General features: G+C 46.1%; 1 protein-coding gene across 4 annotated transcripts in view; it reads left to right on the top strand.

Moving 5' to 3' along the window:
* Positions 1 to 20,465, top strand: part of SGSM2 (small G protein signaling modulator 2) — a 122,021-nt gene extending 101,556 nt beyond the window's left edge. For 3 of the 4 annotated variants that reach the window (XM_039507319.1, XM_039507316.1, XM_039507317.1), the window contains 11 exons: positions 446 to 510; positions 1,063 to 1,208; positions 2,540 to 2,668; positions 3,428 to 3,610; positions 5,187 to 5,600; positions 6,439 to 6,563; positions 7,939 to 8,021; positions 8,551 to 8,660; positions 12,696 to 12,792; positions 15,568 to 15,735; positions 17,460 to 20,465. In XM_039507319.1, the coding sequence (XP_039363253.1) occupies positions 446 to 510; positions 1,063 to 1,208; positions 2,540 to 2,668; positions 3,428 to 3,610; positions 5,187 to 5,600; positions 6,439 to 6,563; positions 7,939 to 8,021; positions 8,551 to 8,660; positions 12,696 to 12,792; positions 15,568 to 15,735; positions 17,460 to 17,548 (1,609 nt within the window). In that variant the 3' untranslated portion in view covers positions 17,549 to 20,465. The remainder of the gene's footprint in view (positions 1 to 445; positions 511 to 1,062; positions 1,209 to 2,539; positions 2,669 to 3,427; positions 3,611 to 5,186; positions 5,601 to 6,438; positions 6,564 to 7,938; positions 8,022 to 8,550; positions 8,661 to 12,695; positions 12,793 to 15,567; positions 15,736 to 17,459) is intronic. The other variant, XM_039507318.1, reaches the window with a different exon arrangement.
* The last annotated feature ends 2,051 nt before the right edge of the window (positions 20,466 to 22,516 follow it).

The following is a 22,516-nucleotide window of genomic DNA, read 5'->3' as shown; positions in this document are numbered from 1 at the left end:
CAAAAACAGGACTGTTCCTTTAAAACCGGGACACCCTACTTCCATCCCTATTTTGTCAATGGCAGTGTTGTAGCCATGTTGGTCCCAGGGTACAAGACAGAAGGGTAGGTGAGGGAATATCTTTTATCGAACCCAGCTACACAGGGCTCTTCTTCAGGTCTGGGGAAGGAAGCCAAACGTTAATGTGGCCTTTGTAATCCACTTGTCACTGTGGTACTGAGTTACCTAAATATTCATGTGGTTTGGGGCAGCATCCCAGGCAGACAAATAATTTTAAAAGCTAAAGACCTATTTCCTGTTGGATTTTTTTTTTTAAACCAAATGTGTCTTAGTTGGGTTTGGAAAAGGGGCAGTGTCTGTAGATCAGTTGGGATTAGGGATGTGTTCCATGACTTGTGATCTGTAGAACCGTAACACACTCGTGTTTAAAAATGTCTCCCTACAGAACCCCATTAAAGATGCTGTGTGAAAGCATGAAGAGGCAGATTGTTTCCAGAGCGTTTTACGGATGTAAGTGAAGCTGTTTTCCAAAAGGGACAGTGCATCCAGCTCCCACGGTGTCATACACCAGTTTGCACTTAGACTGCAAAGTCAGGTCACTGGCCGGGTTTAGGTTAGAGAGGGAGCCAAGCCAAACTATGGGGGGAGGCATTTGAAAGCCAAATCCAGGTGCAAATTTTGCAGGTGGCCTTTCTCTCCATAATGAGCCAAAGCAACCTAGAACTTCTGAGTGTTCAGAATCCTGACCCAAATATCCTGGCTTGGTAATGCCAGTGGCTCTTCTGTATGCAGCTGTGGAAAATTGATGCTTAAAGCTCTGCCTGTTGTAATGTACTTTTACTAATGCACCTTTGTTTTTTCACTTCCCGCCACAAGATTAAATAGTTGTCAGCTTTGCATCCCCCTTCCATTCTACCTAGCTTGCATGTGGGACTGTGGAGAAGAAAGCTTTGCTTCTAGTTTAAACTGCACAGCTCCATCTTTAAAAGGAGCTGCTGATATCCTATATAGTCACCTGCTTGCTTATGAGATCCTGCCGTTCCATTTCCACCCCCTCTGCAGGGCTTGCCTACTGCCGCCATTTGTCTACAGTGAGAACGCACCTGTCTGCCCTCGTGAACCACTCAATTATCCCGCCTGACAAGCCTTCCAGCGCTGCCGGAGGCCTGACGAAAGAGGTCTGGAGTAAATATCAAAAGGACAAAAAGGTAACAGGCACAAAAGCTCCCCCCCAGTTCTTAAAGGGAAAAAGTCAGCACCCGGCCCGACCCCCCCACACTGCTCCCGTGTCACTCCCTAATTTGGCTATAAATATTTCTAAGGGTCTTTTCCAGTGTTGCCTTCTGAGACTGTACATGAGTTCACAGTGTGCCAGCTTTGTTCCAGTATTTGTGCAGATCCGATTCTCACTTACACTAAGGCCCCATTGAGCTACCAGAGTAGTGGGAAGTTGGCGGCAATGGCTGTTTCACTCACCTTAAAGCCCTTTTCGCTGCCAGAATGGCATAAAAGTGTAATAAGGACTTGTCTACACATGGAGTTGTTCCTGATGAACTCTGTGTGTGGACACACTTATTCCAGAATAAGAGTGCCTTCATGCTGTTTAGCTTAACCCAGCAAGTGGTTTCAGCTAAATGGGAACAATGCACTCTGACTCCATGGGGTTAATCAGGAACGACGCCATGCATAGACAACAACACAGAGATGAGAATCAGCCCGGTGTATCTTTAAGCAAGATGAAGGATGTTTTGTAAACTAGGACCATCTAGAGGAACACTAGATCTTTTTGCCCTGCAATTTTAGACATTTAAAGTGATGTTTTTATTTGGACAATCCGCTTCCTGATTTTGGGTAGCCCAGAAAGCAGCATTGATGAGGAGAAGACTTGCAAATTTAGGAGCTGGAAAATCTTGCAAATTTAGGAGCCTAAAAGCCAAAGTGAATTAGGTTTTACATGTAGTTTTTGAAGCAAATATAGCACCATTAAAAGTAAGTCGTTGCCAGCTCTGAGTCCTCTATCTACAGAACAGATGTAGCACAAGCAATATCAGGGCAAACTTCTGAGTGCTTACCAGTCAGTCTACCTGTCTGCTGAGCACATGCTCCATAAGCACCTTCTTAAACATCTGCTTAAGTGCTTTCTTGAATCAGGGCCCTAAAGGACTGTCCGTGGATTCACACTGTGTGAATTCCCTAGAAGCGGGAGAGATGTTAATTCTCCATGGCCTCTTTGATCCTTTTCATTTCTGGTGACAGCAAAGGTATAATTTAGCATCTACATAGTGGTAGATTCCATGATGGACACCATTCCAGTAGGAACTGACCCATTTTATATAGGCCGCTGATCATATTGGGCCAGATTGGAACCAATACCTAGAAATAAAAATATCCCATCTGTATCCCATTGCCAACCTTTTTAAGGCTTCTACTGGGTGTATTTTCCATTAGCTGTGTACTTGCAAGTAACTTTAGTGCTTTTATGCAAGCTCAATAGTAAGGTGCATTCAATTTTCCCTCCCCTCTTTCCTGACTGCTTTAGAATTACAAGGAATTAGAATTACTCAAACGAGTTTACTATGGCGGCGTGCAGCATGAGATTCGAAAGGAAGTGTGGCCCTTCTTACTAGGTCACTACAAATTTGGCATGACCAAAAAGGAAATGGATCGGGTAAGTCCCAGCTTCTGAGATTTAAATGGGATGTTGAATTTTTTAAAAATCAGCAAGCACTAAAAGGACTCTCCTGGTGTAATACATAGTCCATTTTAAGAAACACTCTCCTAGCATGCGGTCTTTAGAGGGCACCAAAACGCGTATTTTTGGATTTTTCTCCAGTGGGACTTGGACTTGGGAATCTGAACTCCTGAGTTTGATGCCACCGTGGGCAAGCCACCTGGCCTCTCTGTGCCCGAGTTTCCCTGTTTGGAGGATAATTGCCTTCATGGGGCACTTTTTAAATTAGCGCATGGGAAGTGCTTGAAATACCAGGTCATGCACCTGTGTGCGCCCAGGTTTGATACAGAGGTTCAAATCTGCCCATAGACCAGCCGCTACTACAAAGGACTATGAGGGCTGTGTAGGTTTGTCCTCTTTTCCTGGAAGCAGGTAAGATGCGTGTTTAAAAACCTGCTCCTCCTTGGAAATATCATTGTGAAGTGTAAATGCTAACATACTATTTCTCTCTCTCACACACGCACCCACCCAATTCTTATTTTGCTGGAGATGGGCTCCATCCTGGCGTTGAGATCTAGACTCCAAACCCAGTTTCTCTGCAGCTCAACTGGGTTTCAGATCCCGTCTGGCCCCCTCACTAGCTTTAATCTCTCCTGACGTGCGAGCCATGCTGTCTGGGCCTTTGACTGTCTCGGATGCCCTCCTGCCAGGAGAGTCTAGCATTTCAGCTGTATCTGTCTGTGTCTTTGTTTGAAGGTGGATGAAGATATTGCTCTCAAGTATCAGAAGGTCATGGCCGAGTGGAAAGCCTGCGAGGTCATCGTGAAGCAGCGGGAGAAAGAGTCACACTCTGCCACCTTTGCTAAGTTTTCATCAGGCAGCAGCATTGACAGCCACGTTCAGCGATTGATCCACAGGGATTCCACCATCAGCAACGACGTACGCGGTCTTGTCTAGCTCTCTGCGCTCCTGTGCACTCATCCTCAAGGAATGTTGCAGTACAACGGATGATGCTGGAAACATAGCACACGCAGGCACAGCCGGGGGTGTGAGGGGAGAACAACAGTAGCAGAGGCACCCTTGGGAAACTGCCCTCTGCATAATTTAGGCAGTCCAGGGAGCTGCTCTCAATTAGAGCCTGCCCAACAGCTCTGCATCCTGGAATCTCTGTCGAGTTCTGGGCTATGGCCATACCATGCCAGGGCTTGCAACAGGGCACATGTAGGGTAGACTGTGGTTGTTCCTAAGCCTGCATTGGGGGTATTCTCCCCCAGGTGGCTAAGGGGCTTTCATGGCCTCTGTCTACCACAGCAGCAGAAAATCCCTCTCAGTTAAGAACCTCTGGGGAATGGATTGGCTCAAGGGATTGATAATGGCTCTGAAGATATTTTTTGTCTTTGGGTTCTGAGTTCAAATCCAGCCAAGAGCAATACTGATCGGCCGTTACTATTCCAGCAACCATGTGGTGGGTCTCAGTTTCATCGCTAGTAGGCAGGTGCTCAAATCACAGATGGCCCCAGCGTTTGGTTCCACCCTCATCACTCTAAGCTTAGAGGCTGAGCACAGAATAGGTAGGCAGACTGAATAGCCCTTGTGAGATAAGGTTAGACGTTAGCCGCACCGGTAGGCCGTGCGTTGGAGGAGGGGACTGGCACTGCCCTGGTTGCATCTCCAGGGCTACTAATCTGGCACCTTTCAAAAGCCCTTAAATTCATGCACATGGATATATTTAAAAAAAAAATCCTAGTCATCAAAGCTGTAGGGAAAAAAATGAAAGTCAAGTGGACAGTATTGTCCAGAACAAACCCACATTGCTAGAAGGGATAGACAATGACCCAACGGATGTCTCCCGTCTCTAGCCATCTGTGACGATAAAAGCCCCATCACACACATTCAAGGTTAGTCTAAGCTATGCACTTCTCTTCCGAACAATAAGGAGTCGGCTCACTTCACTGAGAACAGAACTTGTCCCCAAAATCTGTAGCAAGTTTAAAAAAAAAAAAAAAGTGATGAAGTTTGACTGCCCAGCACAAGGAAGCGAGCATGAGTTGAAGGCCAGGAGCTCCAGGTTCACGAGTGATTTCTCAACTTGGGTCCCTCCATTTTTGGGTGCCCAACTAGAGACGTTTTATAAAGGGGCTTGATTTTTCAGCAGGTGGGTGCTCAGAGTCAGGCCCCTTTAAACGTAACTCAGGTTAGGTGCCCAAAAACTGAGACATTCAACGTCAAATCACTTTTTTGAAAATTAAGGACACGGTGTACAGATATAAGTTCCTAAGTGAATATTACTTTGAGTCCCTTCTCTGGCCACATCCAGCCTCTAAGTTCATTGTAAAATCTGGGTAGATCCACTCTGTTCAGCTATAATTTATACACGAACGGATGCTGCATGTGAGAATATACAGATGCTCTACTGACTCAGTGATCTTGTCTATTGAAATAACCTAGCCCCACACACGAGTTTGGCACTCATTTGGTCTTCCCTTTTTTTTTCCCCTCCTGCAATCATCATCAGGTCTTCATATCTGTAGATGAAATGGACTCAACAGAGCGAGATTTAAAAGGTCCGGTTGACCCCTCTTTGACTGTGGTGAACGTCGACACTCCGGTCGCCGCGGCTGCAGCGGAACAGCAATCAGTAGAATTTGATTCTCCCGACTCCGGGTTGCCTTCTTCTCGGAATTACTCGGTCGCTTCGGGCATCCTGTCCAGCATCGACGACGGGCAGAGTGTCTGCTTTGAGGACGGGGCAGAGGAAGCAATTAGTGCGGACTTAGAAAGACCAGATCTGGACCTGACCCAGGCTCAGAAAGCCAAGACGGTCCCCTCAGAGCCTCAGGATTCTGTAATGGAGGAACAGCTGTGCTCCCAGCTGGATTATTTAACGTCTGGAGAGGACATTGGTTCTGTTTGTGGAGCCGCCTATACGGTAGGTCACCATTTATCCTATTACGCATCGACCTGTGTCTGTAGAGCACTCTTCCCTCTCTTCCTCTCCAAGGCCCTGCATGTATTTCAGCCTTTCTGTCAAGCAGGATTTAACTAAGGATAGGCCAAAACCAGAACCTAAACTCTGAATGTCAGGGAGCGGGAGGGAACCCCTGCATCCAAATCCATCCGAGCTGTTTTACTGCTGGGTCAGATCCAAATCAAGAGTAGCCTTTCTTCTGGGTCCAATGCAGAGGAGGCCAAAATCTCAAAGGAACAACTCATGAGAGTCTGGCGCCGTCTGATCCAAATCCTAACCTATGAAACTGCACCCTTGCTCGAATCCACCTGCTCGGATATTAGCGTTGCTATAGGCAGATTTAAGCTTTCTTGCTTCGGGCCTGTTCCTGCCAAAAGCCTTCCATCACCTATTAATAATCCCCTGCGACGCTGGGATGCGCTTGCATGGCTGAGCAGGGAGAGCAGATGCACTGTACCTGGGACTTTCAACCGCAGTGAAGTGGGTAGCTGCTCTATTAATGCCTCCCAGGGAGCTGTATGTATTTAAGATGCGGTGTGGGAGTCTAGGCTTTCCGGGTTCAGTGGAATCAAATCACATCCGGGGTCAAATTCTCTGCTGTGCCAAAATCTACTCAGTTCAACAGCAATGAGGGAAGTCAGTTCTGGCGCCCTCTAATCTCAAAGTGCTTTCCAGTGGGGCTTAGGGGAACGAGGCTGAATCCAGCCGCCTTCCTGCTTCTTAACTCAGCTTAATCTCTAGAAGCATCTTTTGTTTAACAGCAAGTGTGATTCACTGGGTCTTTTTTAAAACCTCCTAGATAGAATTACTGGACACCGTTGCCTTAAATCTGCACAGAATCGATAAAGATGTCCAGAGGTGCGACCGGAATTACTGGTATTTTACTGCTGCTAACCTGGAGAAACTCAGAAACATCATGTGCAGGTAACACGGCTTGCAAAGCGAACATGTCTCCTCACTGTACTGCAGTTAACTTGGGTTAATGTTAGCTAGTGCATCCCTCTCCCATCCCTCCAGAGTGCAGTAAGGTACGGCCAAAAGCTTCGAGAGAAAGAAGATGAGGTAGGATGGATAGTTTAGTGAAGTCCCAGCTTCAAGCTCTCTCTATCACTTTGGACAAGTTTTGTAATCTACTTTGTTCCTCACCTGTAAAATGGGGATAATGCTTCCCTACCTCCCAGGGGTGTAGCAAAGATCAAATTAATGAAGGAAACTGAGGTGCTGAGATGCTAGAGTGATATTTAAGCGGGTGGGAAGGATACATTTCCAGATCAAACCCCCTCCAGTACCCCAGACCCCTTGGCAGGGCCGCCCAGGGATTCAGGGGGCCTGGGGTCTTTGGCAGTGGGGTGCCCCCACTTCGGCGGTACTCCAAAGACCTGCGGTGGTGGGAGCCCCCGCCGCCGAAGATCCGGCACTTCAGTGGTGGGTCCCGGGGCAGAAGGACGCCCTGCCGTGGGTCTTTGGGGCACTTCGGCGGCAGGTCCCGGAGCGGCAGGAACCCCCCCCCACACCGAATTACCACCAAAGACCCGGAGCAGAAGATGAGTAAAGGATCCCGCTCCAGGGGCCCCGAATAACTCTCATGGGCGCCCCTCTTGTCTCCCTCTCTTCCCCCCCCACACGGCCCTGCCCCTTGGAACGGTCATTCCCATCCCTTTAACAATGTTGCTGCTAGCAGAATATCCTGCTCTGCCTGAATAAGTGAGTCCAAAAACTAAAGCTTACTTCTCATCGGAAAAGTTTGGATGCTCAGGCATTCGAGGCTGTGCATTGTTTGGGGTTTTCCATACGCCTCCGGATTACAGTTTCTGCATCTAAACTACGTGGTATGAGGTACCTTCTGCCCCAGTCAAATGGTATTTGAACTCCATTCAGTGCTTTAAATCTACTTTTCTAGGGCATGATTCCAAAAGCTGGAATCCCGGGCTGGATTCCCGCTGGCTGTAATATGACTAATATGCAGCTGTTCCCTCACAGAGAATTCCCAGAGCACCTCCCCATAGCGGGTTTTTGGAGCAGTAGAAAGTTCTCTTCCTCACACAGAATGCTACAGGCTGGTGCAAAAAAGCTGTAAGAAAGGATCTCATTCTCTATTAAATTGTAGAGGTTTTTAGGGTGATTTCTGTAAGCCCAATTGGCTTCCTCCTTGGGGAATTCACCCACTGAAGCCACACCCCATCGCTAGATACAGGGCATTCTATGGGAGTTGGGTCTTAATGTTCACTAAAAACAATCCAGCAGAGGGGATTTAGAGACTACGTTTGCTAGTGTCTCTTCTGTTTCTTTCTTCGTGCAGTTATGTTTGGGAGCACCTGGAGGTCGGATACGTCCAAGGCATGTGTGACCTGCTGGCCCCTCTCATGGTTATACTCGATAATGGTAAGCGGGCCGAGTTTTCCCTTTGTAATGCTTTGCCAGGAGGAGCCCTTGGAACACACTGAGTCCAAGAAGGTACCACATGGGGGAGGAAGCTGTGCGCATTATGTAATGGCAGCTCCCCCAAACGGAAGCCTGCAGCGTTCCAGTCATCTTCCTGTTGCGAAGTGACTCACAATGGCCTCTTGGGGATTCCCTATGCATTCGCCTCCGACTGAAGTTGACTTGTGAACAGAGGTCACAGCATTGTTGTAGCTGCTGGCGCTGCAAACTCAACATGGGTTCTGCAAGTCTAGCTGGGTTCCTTCTGCCTCTCAAGTCACCGCTAGTAAGAGAGGCTCCGCGATCAGAACAGGCATTCCAGTGGCCCGCCTCATATTTTCACCCAGCACTGGTCACGGGGGAAAACAACAGATTTGGAAGGAGAAAGCTGCCCCCACCCCCAGCTTACCCTGCAACATATTGCCTTGTCCAGTACAAACGTGGGTCCCAGATTTTGCAGCACTCTGATCCATCCACCTTCTATCCACAGATCAACTGGCGTACAGCTGCTTCAGCCACCTCATGAAGAGAATGAGCCAGAATTTCCCCAACGGAGGTGCTATGGACACACATTTTGCCAACATGCGATCGCTAATTCAGGCGAGTCCTCAGTGGGGAGGAGCTGGGGTTAGGGCCGGGGAAGCATATTTGTATCGGCCTTTGTGTCCCACTAGTTTAAAGCCGCCCTGCTCTTGTGCAAGCTCTTGCTGCTGATGCAGTGAGGTGGTGACCGCTCCATTGGGAGGTTAAGCATCTCAGTTCCTGGGTGTCTGCCCTATGCAGGTAGCAAGGGACGTTTGGGATCACAGAGTCCCGTACACAGCTCTTGGCAGGAGCGCTGAGCCTCTCTGGTACAGCACAGCTCTGCCCACAAAGCGCATGGACCAATCATCCTGCACACCAGCTACAAAGAGTAATGACGACATATGGGTCTACGGGCTGATTCAATGGGAGAAGGCTCAGGCCCCCCTAGAGCAGTTGAGAGGGAAAGAACAGTGAATTGTCTTGGCTTTCCTTTGAGCTCACCTGCAGGACTTGCACTGACTGGATCTGTATTCTTGGCAGGCTCTTCTTGCTATAACCTTTGGGTGATTTATTTCACCCCAAACGTTTCACTGCAAGGCAAGGAAGGTGGGGCAGGGGTGGAGGGAAAAGCAGTCAGGAGCAGTGATGGTTTATACAATCCTGTCTGGGCCACTGCTTCATTGTGTGTATCTAGAGCAGGGGTCAGCAACCTTTCAGAAGTGGGGTGCCAAGTCTTCATTTAGTCACTCTGATTTAAGGTTTCCCGTGCCAGTAATACATTTTAACGTTATTAGAAGGTCTCTTTCTATAAGTCTATAATCTATAACTAAACTATTGTTGTATGTAAAATAAATAAGGTTTTTAGAATTTTAAGAAGCTTCATTTAAAATTAAATTAAAATGCAGAGCCCCCTGGACCGGTGGCCAGGACCCGGGCAGTGTGAGTGCCACTGAAACTCAGCTCGTGTGCCGCCTTTGGCACGCATGCCACAGGTTGCCTACCCCTGATCTAGAGCAAAGCATGTGTGAGAAAGGAGAGGGACAGACATTTACATCATTATTTAGCTGGGTTGTTTGTAAGAAGATCACAACTCTTTGGGGAAAACCAAACAAAACCCCCCTGCTGCATCTGATCTCAGTTTTCCAGGGTAAATAGGTTACAAATAATAATAAGTACAAAACATTAGAGTTTTATCATTTTAAAATTAACAAAGGAAAGATTTGGCATGCAAGGAGGGTGACAGGTACTCAGCTTAACCAATTAAGATCGAAACACTTCCAGTGCTACAAATATGTCTACACCCAGATATTTAGATATGACATTTGATCTTTATAAAATTAGTTTTAACTATATGGGAAGCTTGTGTCTGTTTAAAATCATTGGAGACAAAAAACCTCACTGAGTATCTTAAAGGATCAGATTTTAATCAACCAATTTAATTGCAAATTCTCAGAAGAGTCGTGTACTTAGAGATTAAGTGCTGTAATTTTGGGGAAGATGTGCTGTATTCATATGTGTCACAGCGTTTGAACCCTTGCTTTAAATATAAAAACTCAGCTCAACCTTAATGCAGACTTTGAGATTAAAATAAAAATAATCCGTTATTCACATAATGTGAAAACATTAACAAGAAGCTGTTTTACTTAGTACATGTTTGTTTATATCCAAATTGGAGGCCCCAATCCTTTAAAGACTCATGCACATAGTACTTATTACCATAAACAGTAAGTAAGCAATATGCTGATAACACTCTAGGATAGGGGCTTCTTAATCAGAGGAAGTTACTTTATGGCACTGTCTCTGTTTATTGTTCATCCGGTGGTACTTGGTGAGTAAACTAGCTGAGTGGTTCCCAAGCAGGGGCACACGTACCCCTGGGGGTACACAGAGATCTTCCAGGGGGTCCATCAACTCATCTGATATTTGCCTAGTTTTGCAACAGGCTACATAAAAAGCGCTGCCAAAGTCATAGACAATGAGTTGTTTATACTGCTGTATATGCTAGACACTGAAATGTAAGTACAATATTTATATTCCGTTCGATTTACTTTATAATTATGTGGTAAAAATGAGGAAGTCGGCCATTTTTCAGGAATAGTGCGCTGTGACACCTGTGTATTTTTATGCCTGGTTTTGTGAGCAAGTCGTTTTTAAGTGAGGTGAAACTTGGGGGCATGCGAGACAAATCAGACTCCTGAAAGGGGTCCGGTAGTGTGGAAAGGTTGAGAGCCACGGCTCATCCAAACAAACGGTTACATTTGGCTTATTGCGCTGAATGAGCAAACGCATTAGAACAGATCCTGGGCAGTGGAGTTTGTTGAAATTGTATTTCCGGGTCTGGCTGTCCAATCCCGTGGCTCTGTGGCAGATTTTAAAGGGCAATAAAAATATCAGAACGGATTCAATAAGGAAGATGGCTGGGAGGGCCAACACATTCAACACGTTCGCTGCTGAACAGCAACTTACTTCAGAACCTTGGGCGGGCGTCAGTGAAAGAGGCGCTCACTCACTCGCCCGTCAATTGGCCTCTGGGAGAAAACATCTCAACTTTGATTCACTTCCATATTTTATGCTTGAGACATTCACCTGACATCTGGTGAGAGGTCTTCGCATTTTATGGATCTTCCATGCTGCAGCGAGTTACAATTCATAGTCTAAGCAGAGATTACTCCATATAACAAAATGGAGCAGATTATAAAATCTAGTCCCTGCAATCCTTAAATGGGTAATTCTGTGGAAAGCCGTGAGACCACTCATGGGAGTCAGTCTTGCAGGACTGGACGCATCATTAGCTTCTTGGAACTTTTCGACCACAATGCAGGCTGGTAGATCTCTGTTGTTTGTATTGCTGGACCCCACCATCTTAGGCGCTGCACAAACGTCTAACAAATAAATGGTCCCTGCAGCAAAAAGCTTCCATGGCAAGCGACTGACACGTCTTGATTTGTGCCGTTTTGGGTTTGTTGTTTTGATAAATGTCGGTGCACACGAGCCAGCCCTGGGATTACCTGCTGCCGGCAAGCAGTGGGCAGAGCGACATTCAAGCAGTAGCTCCCAATCTTTTTTCCCCTCCCATGACCCACGTGTTTAGAACTGCAACCAGGTATGGGACCCCTCTGGGGCGCCGTGGCCCCCAGACCCAGGCTTTACCGCGCTGCAGTGACTAACCGTTGCTCTGACCTTCTGGAGTGAGGGTGAAATATGGTCTGCCAAGAACTCGGGCCACGGGGGGAGAGATTTTCAAAAGGTGCATATGGGACCTTAGGATGCTGCTGCTGCAGACCGGGTCCCCTATCCCTTGGGGACCTTAAATCGCTCTACAAATATCACCCTGCATGCCACCCCCCGGCGAGGAAAGTAAGGGTGATCCTCATTGTACAGCTGAAGAGACTGAGGCACAGAGAACTTAAATGACACGTTCAAGGACACGCAGTGGCAAAAGCCTGCAGTCCTGCCGCCTTCTGCCCTGCTCTATCAGTCCCATTCTGGCTCTCCCCACTACCCCCAAGTAAGGGAATGTGAGACGTTAAGGGGCTAGAGTGATCAGACACCCCACATTCAGCAATATTAACCCAGCTATGCCAGCTGGATGCTTCATCCCCTGATTTTTGAAGTGCTGTCCGAACAGCTGTACACAACTGCCACCCCCCTGCCCGTGTGCTGGTGGGAACTCAGCTAAGCAGCTGCAGCCGGGGTATGTCACCATTGCTGTCAGCGTCAGCGAAACTCGGCCAGTTTCTGAGGATCTGGCCCCAGAGGTTTATACAAACGTCCTGCCCTGTTTTTCTGTACACTTGCGAGCAAAGGTTTTGTTCCTCTTCCAGCACAGCTACTCCAAAACGAACGGCTGGATGCTCCAGCCCAGTGTGGCCACCGGGAGCTGTATTCTGGTTGGGGGTGACCAGTGGAGAATTCCCTTGCTGTAGGGGAACTCTCAGCTGTAACCTCCTCCACCAGCTGTCTTCCCCTCCCACCTCTGGTGCAGGGTTACGTCGGGGGAGGGAGACAGAGAGGAGAGTCACTGGCGGACGAGAATCAGCTCGAAGCGTTTGATACCGGCGCTGTCGGAGGCAGGATACTGAAGTTTAACGGTTTGGTTTTGTTTTCCAGATTCTAGACAGTGAGCTCTTTGAATTGATGCACCAAAACGGAGACTACACCCACTTTTACTTCTGCTATCGTTGGTTCCTGCTTGATTTTAAAAGAGGTAATAACACTCAGAGCCTGACTTCCGTGTCGTGCAGTGCAGCGGGCAGTGTGGGGTTCGGTTTTCGGGGTAGGAATGGTAAACAGAAGCCACCATGGTCATGCCAGGGACCCTACATGTAATTCTCAATTTGCCTTCCAACAAATCAGCCCAGCAATAGCTCTGAAGATAGTACAAGGCACCTGGCACAACCCAGTCTTGGTTGGGGCCTGTAGGTGCTACCACATTACACATAATCCTCTATCCCAGAGCTGGCCAACCGGAGCCTGAGACGGAGCCAGGATTTACCAATGCACGTTGCCAAAGAGCCACACTAATACATCAGCAGCCCCCCCATCAGCTCCCGCACCCAGTGCCTCCCGCCCACTGGCAGCCCTGCTGATCAGCACTTCCCCGCACCTCCCGATCAGCTGTTTCATAGCGTGCAGGAGGCTCGGGGAGCAGGGAAGGAGCAAGGGCACGACAGCATCGGGGTGGGGGGTGGAGTGGGGACAGAGACAGGGGTTGAGCAGTGAGCACCCCCCCGGCACATTGGAAAGTTGGTCCCGGAGTCGGTGCCTGTACAAGGAACCACATATTAACTTCTGAAGAGCCGCATGTGGGTCCGGAGCCACAAGTTGGCCATCCCTGGTCTATCCCAAACACCAAGATGTCCTCTCCCACCATTTAATAGAAGTGTGTCATAACCAATCGCTACAAACCAAGACAGGTTTCAGAGTAGCAGCCGTGTTAGTCTGTACCTGCAAAAAGCCCACGAAAGCTTATGCTCAAATAAATGCGTTGGTCTCTAAGGTGCCCCAAGTCCTCCTGTTCTTTTTACAAACCAGGAGACGCTGCTTGCTGTGGAACAAGTCAATAGTTCATTTAAACACACACACGCCAGCTTTCCCCAGATCAGAAGTTTAAAGAAATGTTAACACCCAGCTATGAAAAGTACAGATGTTCGCATGTTTTAATTGCGGGTCTTGCAAAGAAGAGATGGAAGAGGAGAAAAAATGAGAGCCTGTCTGTGGGTTCTCTCTCTCGCTGGAGCAGATGGTGGGTGGGGAAGAGGATTCTGAAGGGACCCCCAAGTCCTCCTCCAAAGAAGACCACAACCAAACACACACTGTAGACCAGTGATACTCAGACTGAGGCTCGTGAGCTGCGAGTGGCTCTTTATCCCACATGATATTAAAACACTGTGTGATTTCATTAAATTATTAACCAATCAGGATGCTTTTACTATCTTATTAACCAATTGTAGTTGATAAAAATAATAATACTTGGCCTGTCATTCTGCTGTGAGCATAATCTATATAAAAACAAAGTCGTTCCCCATCAGACTGTTTAAATGTGACTATATAGCACTATAGTAAATGAAACAATGAATTCGCATGACTTTTGGGTAATGTTGATGGCTAATTTGGCTCCTGAACCACTGAATCTTACTGCTGCAGAGCCTACGCAGTCACTGGGCCCAGGTGTTCTGAGAGTTTTGAACTGTTAGAGCCAGACTGTGCTCGCAGGCATGTCGGTGGAAATCTGAATTAACCCCACTGCTTTCTATGGACTTGCTCCAGTTTCCACCAGCACCTGGTAGCCCTTAATGGTCAGTTTCTGCGTCCGGTTCATGCCTCACTGCCTGTACCCACAACAACATTAGCAAGAAGCAGCCACTCTCAGCCCAGCAAAATACAGAAACTGCCATGAGACCTTTATGGCTTGTTCTTTGCTGTAACAATTCCTGTGCAACCTTTTTTAAAGCCACAACCTCAGCAGGGCAGACAGTGCTTTCAAACCCTCAAGGAAGCGAGATTGTTTCTTGTTAATAAATAGTGAAGATTTAGGATTAGAAGCCCCAGTCAAAATTGGAGCCCTACATATTGTCCGTAAACAAAGTAAGAGCTGATCCCTGGCACAACGAACTCAGGGCTAGATTTTTAAAAGGTATTTAAGCACCTAGTGGGATTTTGAAAAGCACCTAGGTGCCTCAAGCCATTGAAATGAATGGGAAATGGGCACCTAGATACTTTTGAAAATCCAGCTAGGCCTCAAAATACCTTTACACATCTGGCCCCTAGCATCTAAATAGACAAGACAGAGAAAGGGGAAACTGGAGACTGATTCCAGCTCTGCCCTTGGCCTGCATGGGGACTAGTCACTCCACCTCTCTGCCTCACAGTTCCAGTCCAACAGAGCACACTGACTCACTCCTTTGTGTCTTGCTTGCTTGGGATGTGCGCAGGCCACTGAGATTATACACCTAGTGGCAAACTCATGTCTGTTGTTACATGCCTGCACCGTGATCTGTATTTGCTTTGTATGTCTTGTGAAATTACTAGTTAATTGTCTTCGTAATCTGCGAAAAAAAATCTCGTTTACTCCCATAACCCCCCTCTCTGCTGGTTATATATTTCTTTTCACTCCGTTTCTAGCCTCCAGGGGACAGCCCAGCGCTGTTGAAATCCCCGGTGTTTAAGGGAACGTTTCATTCCCGCCTCCCAAAAGGGAGAGCTGTCGTTTTTATTATTCAATCTGGAAAATTTTTCTATTCATAGGAAGTTTTTGTATAAACAAAAACTCAGAACCAAAGTAAGCTTATTCTCTGACAGCGCACTGAGCCTGTATAACCGCTAAGGAGCGGGTTTTGCCACCATGACTCACGTGAGTGTCAGAATCTGTCTCCTAGCACTGTTTGACCTCTGCCTAAGGCCCTAGAAAACATGTCCTTTGAGAAACAGAAATGGTCAGCTTGAATAATCGGATGCTCTTGTAATGTTTATTCCCATTCAGAATTGTTGTACGAGGATGTATTTACAGTGTGGGAAGTTATTTGGGCAGCAAAGCACATCTCTTCAGAACATTTTGTCCTTTTCATTGCCTTAGCACTAGTGGAGCTCTATCGAGAGATTATCCGTGATAACAACATGGACTTCACCGATATCATCAAGTTTTTTAATGGTAAGAAATGGGTGTGGGTTTTTTTTAAATACCCGTCGATAAAAAGCAGCTGAATTGTGTCATTCTCCTCTCCTTACATTCTCCCCATTACTGTCTGGTGGGTTTTTTAGATCAGGGTGTGGGAAATAGGCCAAGATTTTCAAGTGACTAGTGATTCTGGTTACCATGTTTGGGTCTGAACAGGTTAATGGGGCTGTTTTCCAGAGGGTGGGTGTTCTGCACTTTTCAAAAGCTAGGACTCTTAAGAAGGTGTCTCAAGGTGGGCACCCAAGAAGCAGAGGAACCCAAACTCACTCCTCACTGGTGGCCACAGTGTTTATATGCAGGTAACCCCTCTGGTGGCCGTAGATCAGGGGTTCTCAACCTTTTTCTTTCCGAGGCCCTACCAACACGCTATAAAAACTCAACGGTCAGACGTATGGTTTAAGATTACCAGAGTGCTTTCCACCTTTATGTCCCGATCCTACAGACACTTGAAGCACAAGAGTAACTTTCTTACTGCAAAGAGTCCCGTGGAAAGCAAACTACTCACGTTCTCGAGCATTTGCAGGATTGGGTCCTTACATGGCAGCCCCGAAGTGTGCAAGAAGTAATCCCGCCATGGTACAATATGTCCCTTACCAAACACAGAGCTGTAGTGCAGCAGAATATGCTGCAAGGCAAGTCATGGCCAAGTGCTTTGCTGAATACGAGTTTAAATCCTATGGAAGTTTAGCACGGGCTTAAAAGCATTCCTGAATTGGAGTCTAAGATCTTATCTTCCACCATGAATCATTAAACTATTTGAAAAGAATTACAGTTATGAGAGTCAGCCATAGATTTCAGCAGCCCTGAATCCAGCTTCATATCTGCTTTAGCTGCTCTTATGCCCTGGGCCACCCCCTCCCTCTGCACAGGGAAATTGACTGGACCAGCTCTTGTGGCACACACTGTTCTGCAATATCTATTCTGGACTAAGGGTGCCTGTTTCCAATGTAGCTTAATCTGCTTCCGAAGTGGATTAAGCTAAACGGGTAAAAGGCCCCCCTAGACCAGAATAAGTGTCCAGATGGGGGGGAGCTATTCAGGCATAGTTATTGCGGAATAGCTTATTCTGGAATAGGTATTCCAGGCACTTTTCCCACGTAGACAACCCCTGTTTCATCACACATCACGGCTGCCCTCTCTTGGAGAGCTACTTCTTCATTGCGGTTCCAATCCTGCCAGCACATGTTAGAGTCTCACTGAGTTCAGCAGAGCTATTTGCAGGCACCTTTGTGGAAGTGGGGCCCTCACTGGCAGTTTTGTGGAACCTTTAAGCTATATTTTAAACATTAAAGCAGCAAGCGTTCTGTTGCTGGAAAATTTAAGACTTTTACAGCCCCAAACTTTTTGGTCCTACAGCACGTGTACACATGCCTACGAGAGACTGAAAGCAGCCAGCATTCTAACCTGTGTAGGAACCAAACTAGCCTATACCTCCTCCGATCCCTGTGGCTGTAGGGAGTTGGGATTTTCCCCAGTACTAAAACTGAAACAAAAGGGGTTGTTAGCACTGCAGGTAGATCTCTGGACCGTTAGCCCCCCAAGGATTAATCCTGGAATTTTTATGACACAGTCGACTGTGCAAATCAACAGTCATGCAGTGCTTTCGATGGCTGCACGTGTGTGTCTCACTGGCTTGCAGGAGCCTGAGCGCCTGAGGCTGGCAGCTACAAATCAGGGTCTGTCTCTCTCTCTTGTAGAAATGTCAGAGCATCACAATGCCCAGGAAATCCTGATGATTGCAAGGGGCCTCGTCTACAAAGTGCAAACGCTGATTGAAAACAAGTGACCGCGGACCGAGCGGAACACGGGCTTAGTGCTGACTGTGGGACGAAGCATTTCTTGCACTGTAACTTCAGATGATGTTTTAATTGCATCTTCCATGTAATGTAGTAAATAGTCCAGAGATTTGTAACAGACTTTTAAAACAAACGAAATTTTCCACCACCAGATGATGAGGTTTGCGTTGGATAGTCCGTGTTATGCTCACTTGGTATTGCGAGGCAAAACTTTTTTTGGCATTCTACCCTCTCCGAGTCTCTAGCTATTGTCCAGCTACGTGTCTGAGATACAAAAGGAGTTTTGGTTTTTGGAGTCATACATTGACCTATCAGACCCTTAACACCCTAGGAAGATTTTGTGCTCGACGGAAACTCCCTGGGCACGCAGACTTAAGGCCCCCCAATTCAATGCCCAGTGAAGTCTGTGAGCACTGGATCGGGTTCTTAGACAAAATGCTGTGGAGCTCACCTAGGATACGTGAAAGGATGCCCCAGCTCCCAAGAGTGTTTTGTCCATATGATGACTGTCCAGCCCGTTATCTAGAACCATTTGTAATCAGGTTAGAAATCATGCCGTTGAAGATAATAAATACACCCTGCCTCCGAGAACCAGAGAAGCCAAGCCAGCTTACTCAGAAAAATCCTCGTCAAATATCTTCACTAGGCCAAAACATGAGAGGTGTTGATCCACAGTGACTCCTGGCAGTATACCAGCATATCTACAGGGACCATGCAAGTCAGGTATGCTTAGGCCAAGCATCTGTTTCAGCCCTTACTAGAAGAGGAAAGCTAGGATTAAAATCTGAGGGGGCAACTCGTAAATTGCTGCCTCCAGAGATACAAGATGCTACATCATTCCCGGCCAGATTGTTTGCTAACATTTCAGTGAAATTGGTCTGAGAAGACATTAAGAACAATTTTCAGTGCCGGCAGCCCTACTTCAGCAAAGCCCCTGAGCATGTGATTAAATCCATCCCCATGCTGCCGACCACTACACATCTGCTTAGCTTTACGTTTGTGCTTAGTGTGGTGCTGAATCTGGGCCAGAAAGATACAGTCTCTTGAGGGCAGGCTTTTTGTTCTTTTTGGACAGGGCCCAGCACAATCGAGTTCTGGGCTGGGGACCCAAGGTGCTACCACAATATAAATAAAAGAGGCTCCAGCTATCAAGGATACATTTCTGCTACCGCTCCCCACACTAAGTAGTCAGTACCTTACTCGGAAAGTATTCCAAGGTGGCAGAATCTGGCCCTATATAGGTTACACTTGCAGGTTAGTCAGATCTTGAAATCTGGCTTAGTGCACAGGAAATTAAGCCCCTGCTCATGTGGTTGGATCTCCCACTCCTGCACCTATGTGGAGCGGGGCAAGTGCAGGGATCTGCAACAGGAAAACTGAGGGCAGGAGTGGGGCTTTAACGTACTGTAGAACCTCACGAATACACGTGCCCTGCAATTTGCACATCTGACTTCTCAGAGAGCTGTAGGACCTATCTTATTAGGACTTTATGACTTCTGAAAAATAGAATCCAGGCCGTCACTAATTCCCATGTAGGTGTCAGCATTTGCCAGATTAACAAAGTATATTTTGCGGGGCTATCCTTTATTTTATTGCTGTTGCTGGAATGTTTCCATGTAAACATGCAATAGCTCTTTCTGTCAGTTGCATGTATTCCTGAGGTCCTACATCACTCATTTCCGTATCAGGCTGAAAGTTTGTAGGGGTGGCACAATATTTACTACACCTCCACTGGGGTGAGGAGTTGTGACAATTTAAACCTGCTGAGGAGCTGTCCTCGGGCTTTAGTTTGTCAAAAGTGTAGTGTCAGTGTGTTTAGATCTCCACAGTGTCACCACAGAGATTATAGTACATACCTAGCTCCAAGACATACTGTGAGAGTCTTCAAACTGATCAGTTAGATGGAAAGTTTAATGATGCAGCAGAAAGAGAATTATCACTGTGCCAGCATGAGATAAGATGTGATCCTAATGAACGTCTAATGAAGTTACCCGTTGATTTCACTAGACCAGGCACATGGGCACTTTTTAAAAAAAATCCAGAAGCGCAAGTCCCACTGACTTGCAATGAGACTTGTGCTCCCAAATCATTTGCGCACTTTTGAAAATTCCATCCTTTGCCAACGTGCCTCGATATTAAAGATGATTAAATCTCTTCCAAGAGAGCTATTAAAATTAAATTTAGTCCTGAACCAAAGCCCTGGATCCAAACATCCTTAAGTTGAGATCATCTTGAGAGTCCTCTTGAAAATTCTACTCTCAAAAGGTAAAACCGCTGGCGTGATGTTGCGCCCATTGGCGTCATTGGTGAAACATCCCCTTGGATTTAGTGAAAGCAGAGTTAGGCCAATGCTAAGCACTTCTGGAAAGTGCACCCATCACATATGGGTCTATCGTAGATGATCATTAACGGATTTCTCCTAGGAAGGGAATAAATCAGTGTTGTATGTTTGAAAATATAAAAGAAAAACTCTACCCAAATTTCAGCATTAGAACTAACAGGACCAGAGTTAGAAAAATACTAAATATTAAAGTGTTGTTTTTACTGGATAGTATTAGACCAATGACTGTTTACCCATTGTTTCACTTGCACCTTTTACACAGTATAAATTGTTTGGTAAACCGATGCATTTCTGAAACAGGTTATAATCCCCAAGCGGCCCACTGTGAAATTTGAGGCACATTACCCTCAGTTACAGTCTGTGCAAAGATACAGATTGAATTATGCCAAAGAATCAGTACAGGACACTCATTCCTCTTTGTTATATTTTTACAAATCAAAAAAAATAAGTTTCAGGTGTATAAAGACACAACAGACTTTTGTATCCTTAATATTATGAGACTATACAGTATCTCCACCTTGTTATACAATAAAATGGGTAGAGGCCCTTATTCTCAGATTTTTTTTTTTGAAAAAAAAAACAGTAAAATGTTTAAATATAGAATTGAAGCTGTATAATAAATCTGTAATGTGCCCATACCTCGTGAAGTTAGGGGGAAGTCGCTTTTAAATTTGATCCACTTTCTGTAGACCTTTGACTTTGCTGAATGAGGATTTGTCATTCATGCCTTACTTATCAAGCTGCCCAGAAAATGGTGTGTTCAAAACTTACTTGTTCAGTCAAAAAAAAAAAAATTTCCCTCAGAATATTGTTGCAACAATGTCCTGGCTCCACTAGTCTGGCTGTCCATCTGATCTGTGCCATTTGTATAGTTTCTTGGGCCCTTAAGAGGACTGACCGTCATTTCAGATACATCCAAATATCATGCAGTCAGTTACCACTATCAGCTTTCATGTGACCTGAACTAAGGAGAGAAATGAGAAGTTTTAAGGTGACCTGTTTCTTTGTGATTTCACAAAATAGGGCAGAGGAAATCTCAGTGTATTTTGAAAGGCCTCTCCGTCTTAATTCATTGCAGGATGGGTTTGCTCCCTACCCTCCCTTCTAGCCGATACACAAAGATCCCCCTCTCCTTGCTGGTTTGCCATGGGAAAAGCTGCTGATTGCAGGATTGTGCAGTCTTACATTTGAACCATCCTCACTTTCCCTAGGGCTTCATTCTCTCTGCAGAATGATGCATCAGCTGTTCAACAAGAATCCATTCTACACAGGTGGAGACAGGGTTGTGCAGAAACATGTCTCCTTAGCAGCACCTAGGGAAGAAATCCCGCTACTGGTCCTTTGAAATCGAGGAGCAGAGCATCTTCCCAAAATGCAGTTCATTAGCGTTGAAGGGAGGTGCACTCAGGCACTGCAGAGATGATGTGCGAAGGGGTCAAAGTGACAGGTATTTAAAGCGCTCCTGCTAGCCAGTAGCACTGCTTAGTTCTTGTAGCTGGGTTTTACTGCATTCATAGAACAGAGGATGAGGAAAAGACAGTGGTTAAAATAAACCAAATCAAAACGGTTTGAATTAACTGTTGTCAAAGTGGTAAACAGGTCCTTTCTAAGGCCAGGCGTGCTAAGGTCCCTTGACTAGTCTCGCTGATTTTAGTGGGATTATTCAGGTGAGTAAAAGGTGTTAAGACTATGCAATGTGTTGGTGTGGTTATTGAGGCAATGAGTTTAAAAGGCCCAATAGTCTTTCTCTCTTAAAGCAGTAGGCTGCCTTGGGAAGATACCAGTGGATCTATGAAAGAAAAAAAAACCTTTCGAGTGCAACAACCAACTTAATGATTGTTTCTTTGAATTCCTGGGATGCGGCGTAGCATCGCTCTCAGATCTTTGCCTGCTTTCCCAAGCTAACAGGCTTCATCCAGGAGCAGTTCATTAGCTCTAGCTAGCCGTTCGTTCTGCGCTGGTGGCCGAACACACTAAAAGCTGCCCCTTGAATTTTCACGACAAAGAAGAGTCAAAAATTGCAGACGATTCGGGTGTATGCAAAAGGTTAGCTGGGCGGAGGGAGACTTTTAAAGGGGAAGGAGCCCTTTTTAAACCTATAACTCAATGCCCAAATAAAAGGCATTTGGCGAGGGAGGGGAACAGTTACCAGCCAATAATTTGGGACCGCTCAAGATTAAATTAAATTAATTCTGTTGCTGGCCTGCTAAGCCACCTAAAACCACTATTATTTATAGCTTGGTGTCAAATTGTATTATAGACCAATGCATGGTTGCCGGAGGGGCTTACCAAATGCTTTGCAGTTTGTGTGTCTGTTTGTTCTTTTGAAAGGTGAAAACAAATTCCATTTAAAAACCCTGCCAGGAGAAAAAAAACTCTCTCCAAGAAACCCAGCCTGAAGAGTTTTTGTTAAAAAAAAAATCTGCACTATTTTTTGTTTGGAATGTACTATACAACTCTTTACGATGTAAAAAAAAAAATCTCTGCAAACATTGTTGTATCTGTTCTGCATAACTGTATTTTATGACTATTGTGCATTGCCTTATTTATTTTTGTCAGGAGCAGAATATTTTTCCTTTTATTGCTCAAAATTATTTATCTTTAAATGTAACATATG

The sequence above is a fragment of the Mauremys reevesii genome, linkage group 20 (assembly GCF_016161935.1).
Source record: "Mauremys reevesii isolate NIE-2019 linkage group 20, ASM1616193v1, whole genome shotgun sequence".
Lineage (NCBI taxonomy): Eukaryota > Metazoa > Chordata > Testudines > Geoemydidae > Mauremys > Mauremys reevesii.
Note: the sequence above shows the minus strand (reverse complement) of the source record. Positions and strands in the feature narration are given on the sequence as shown.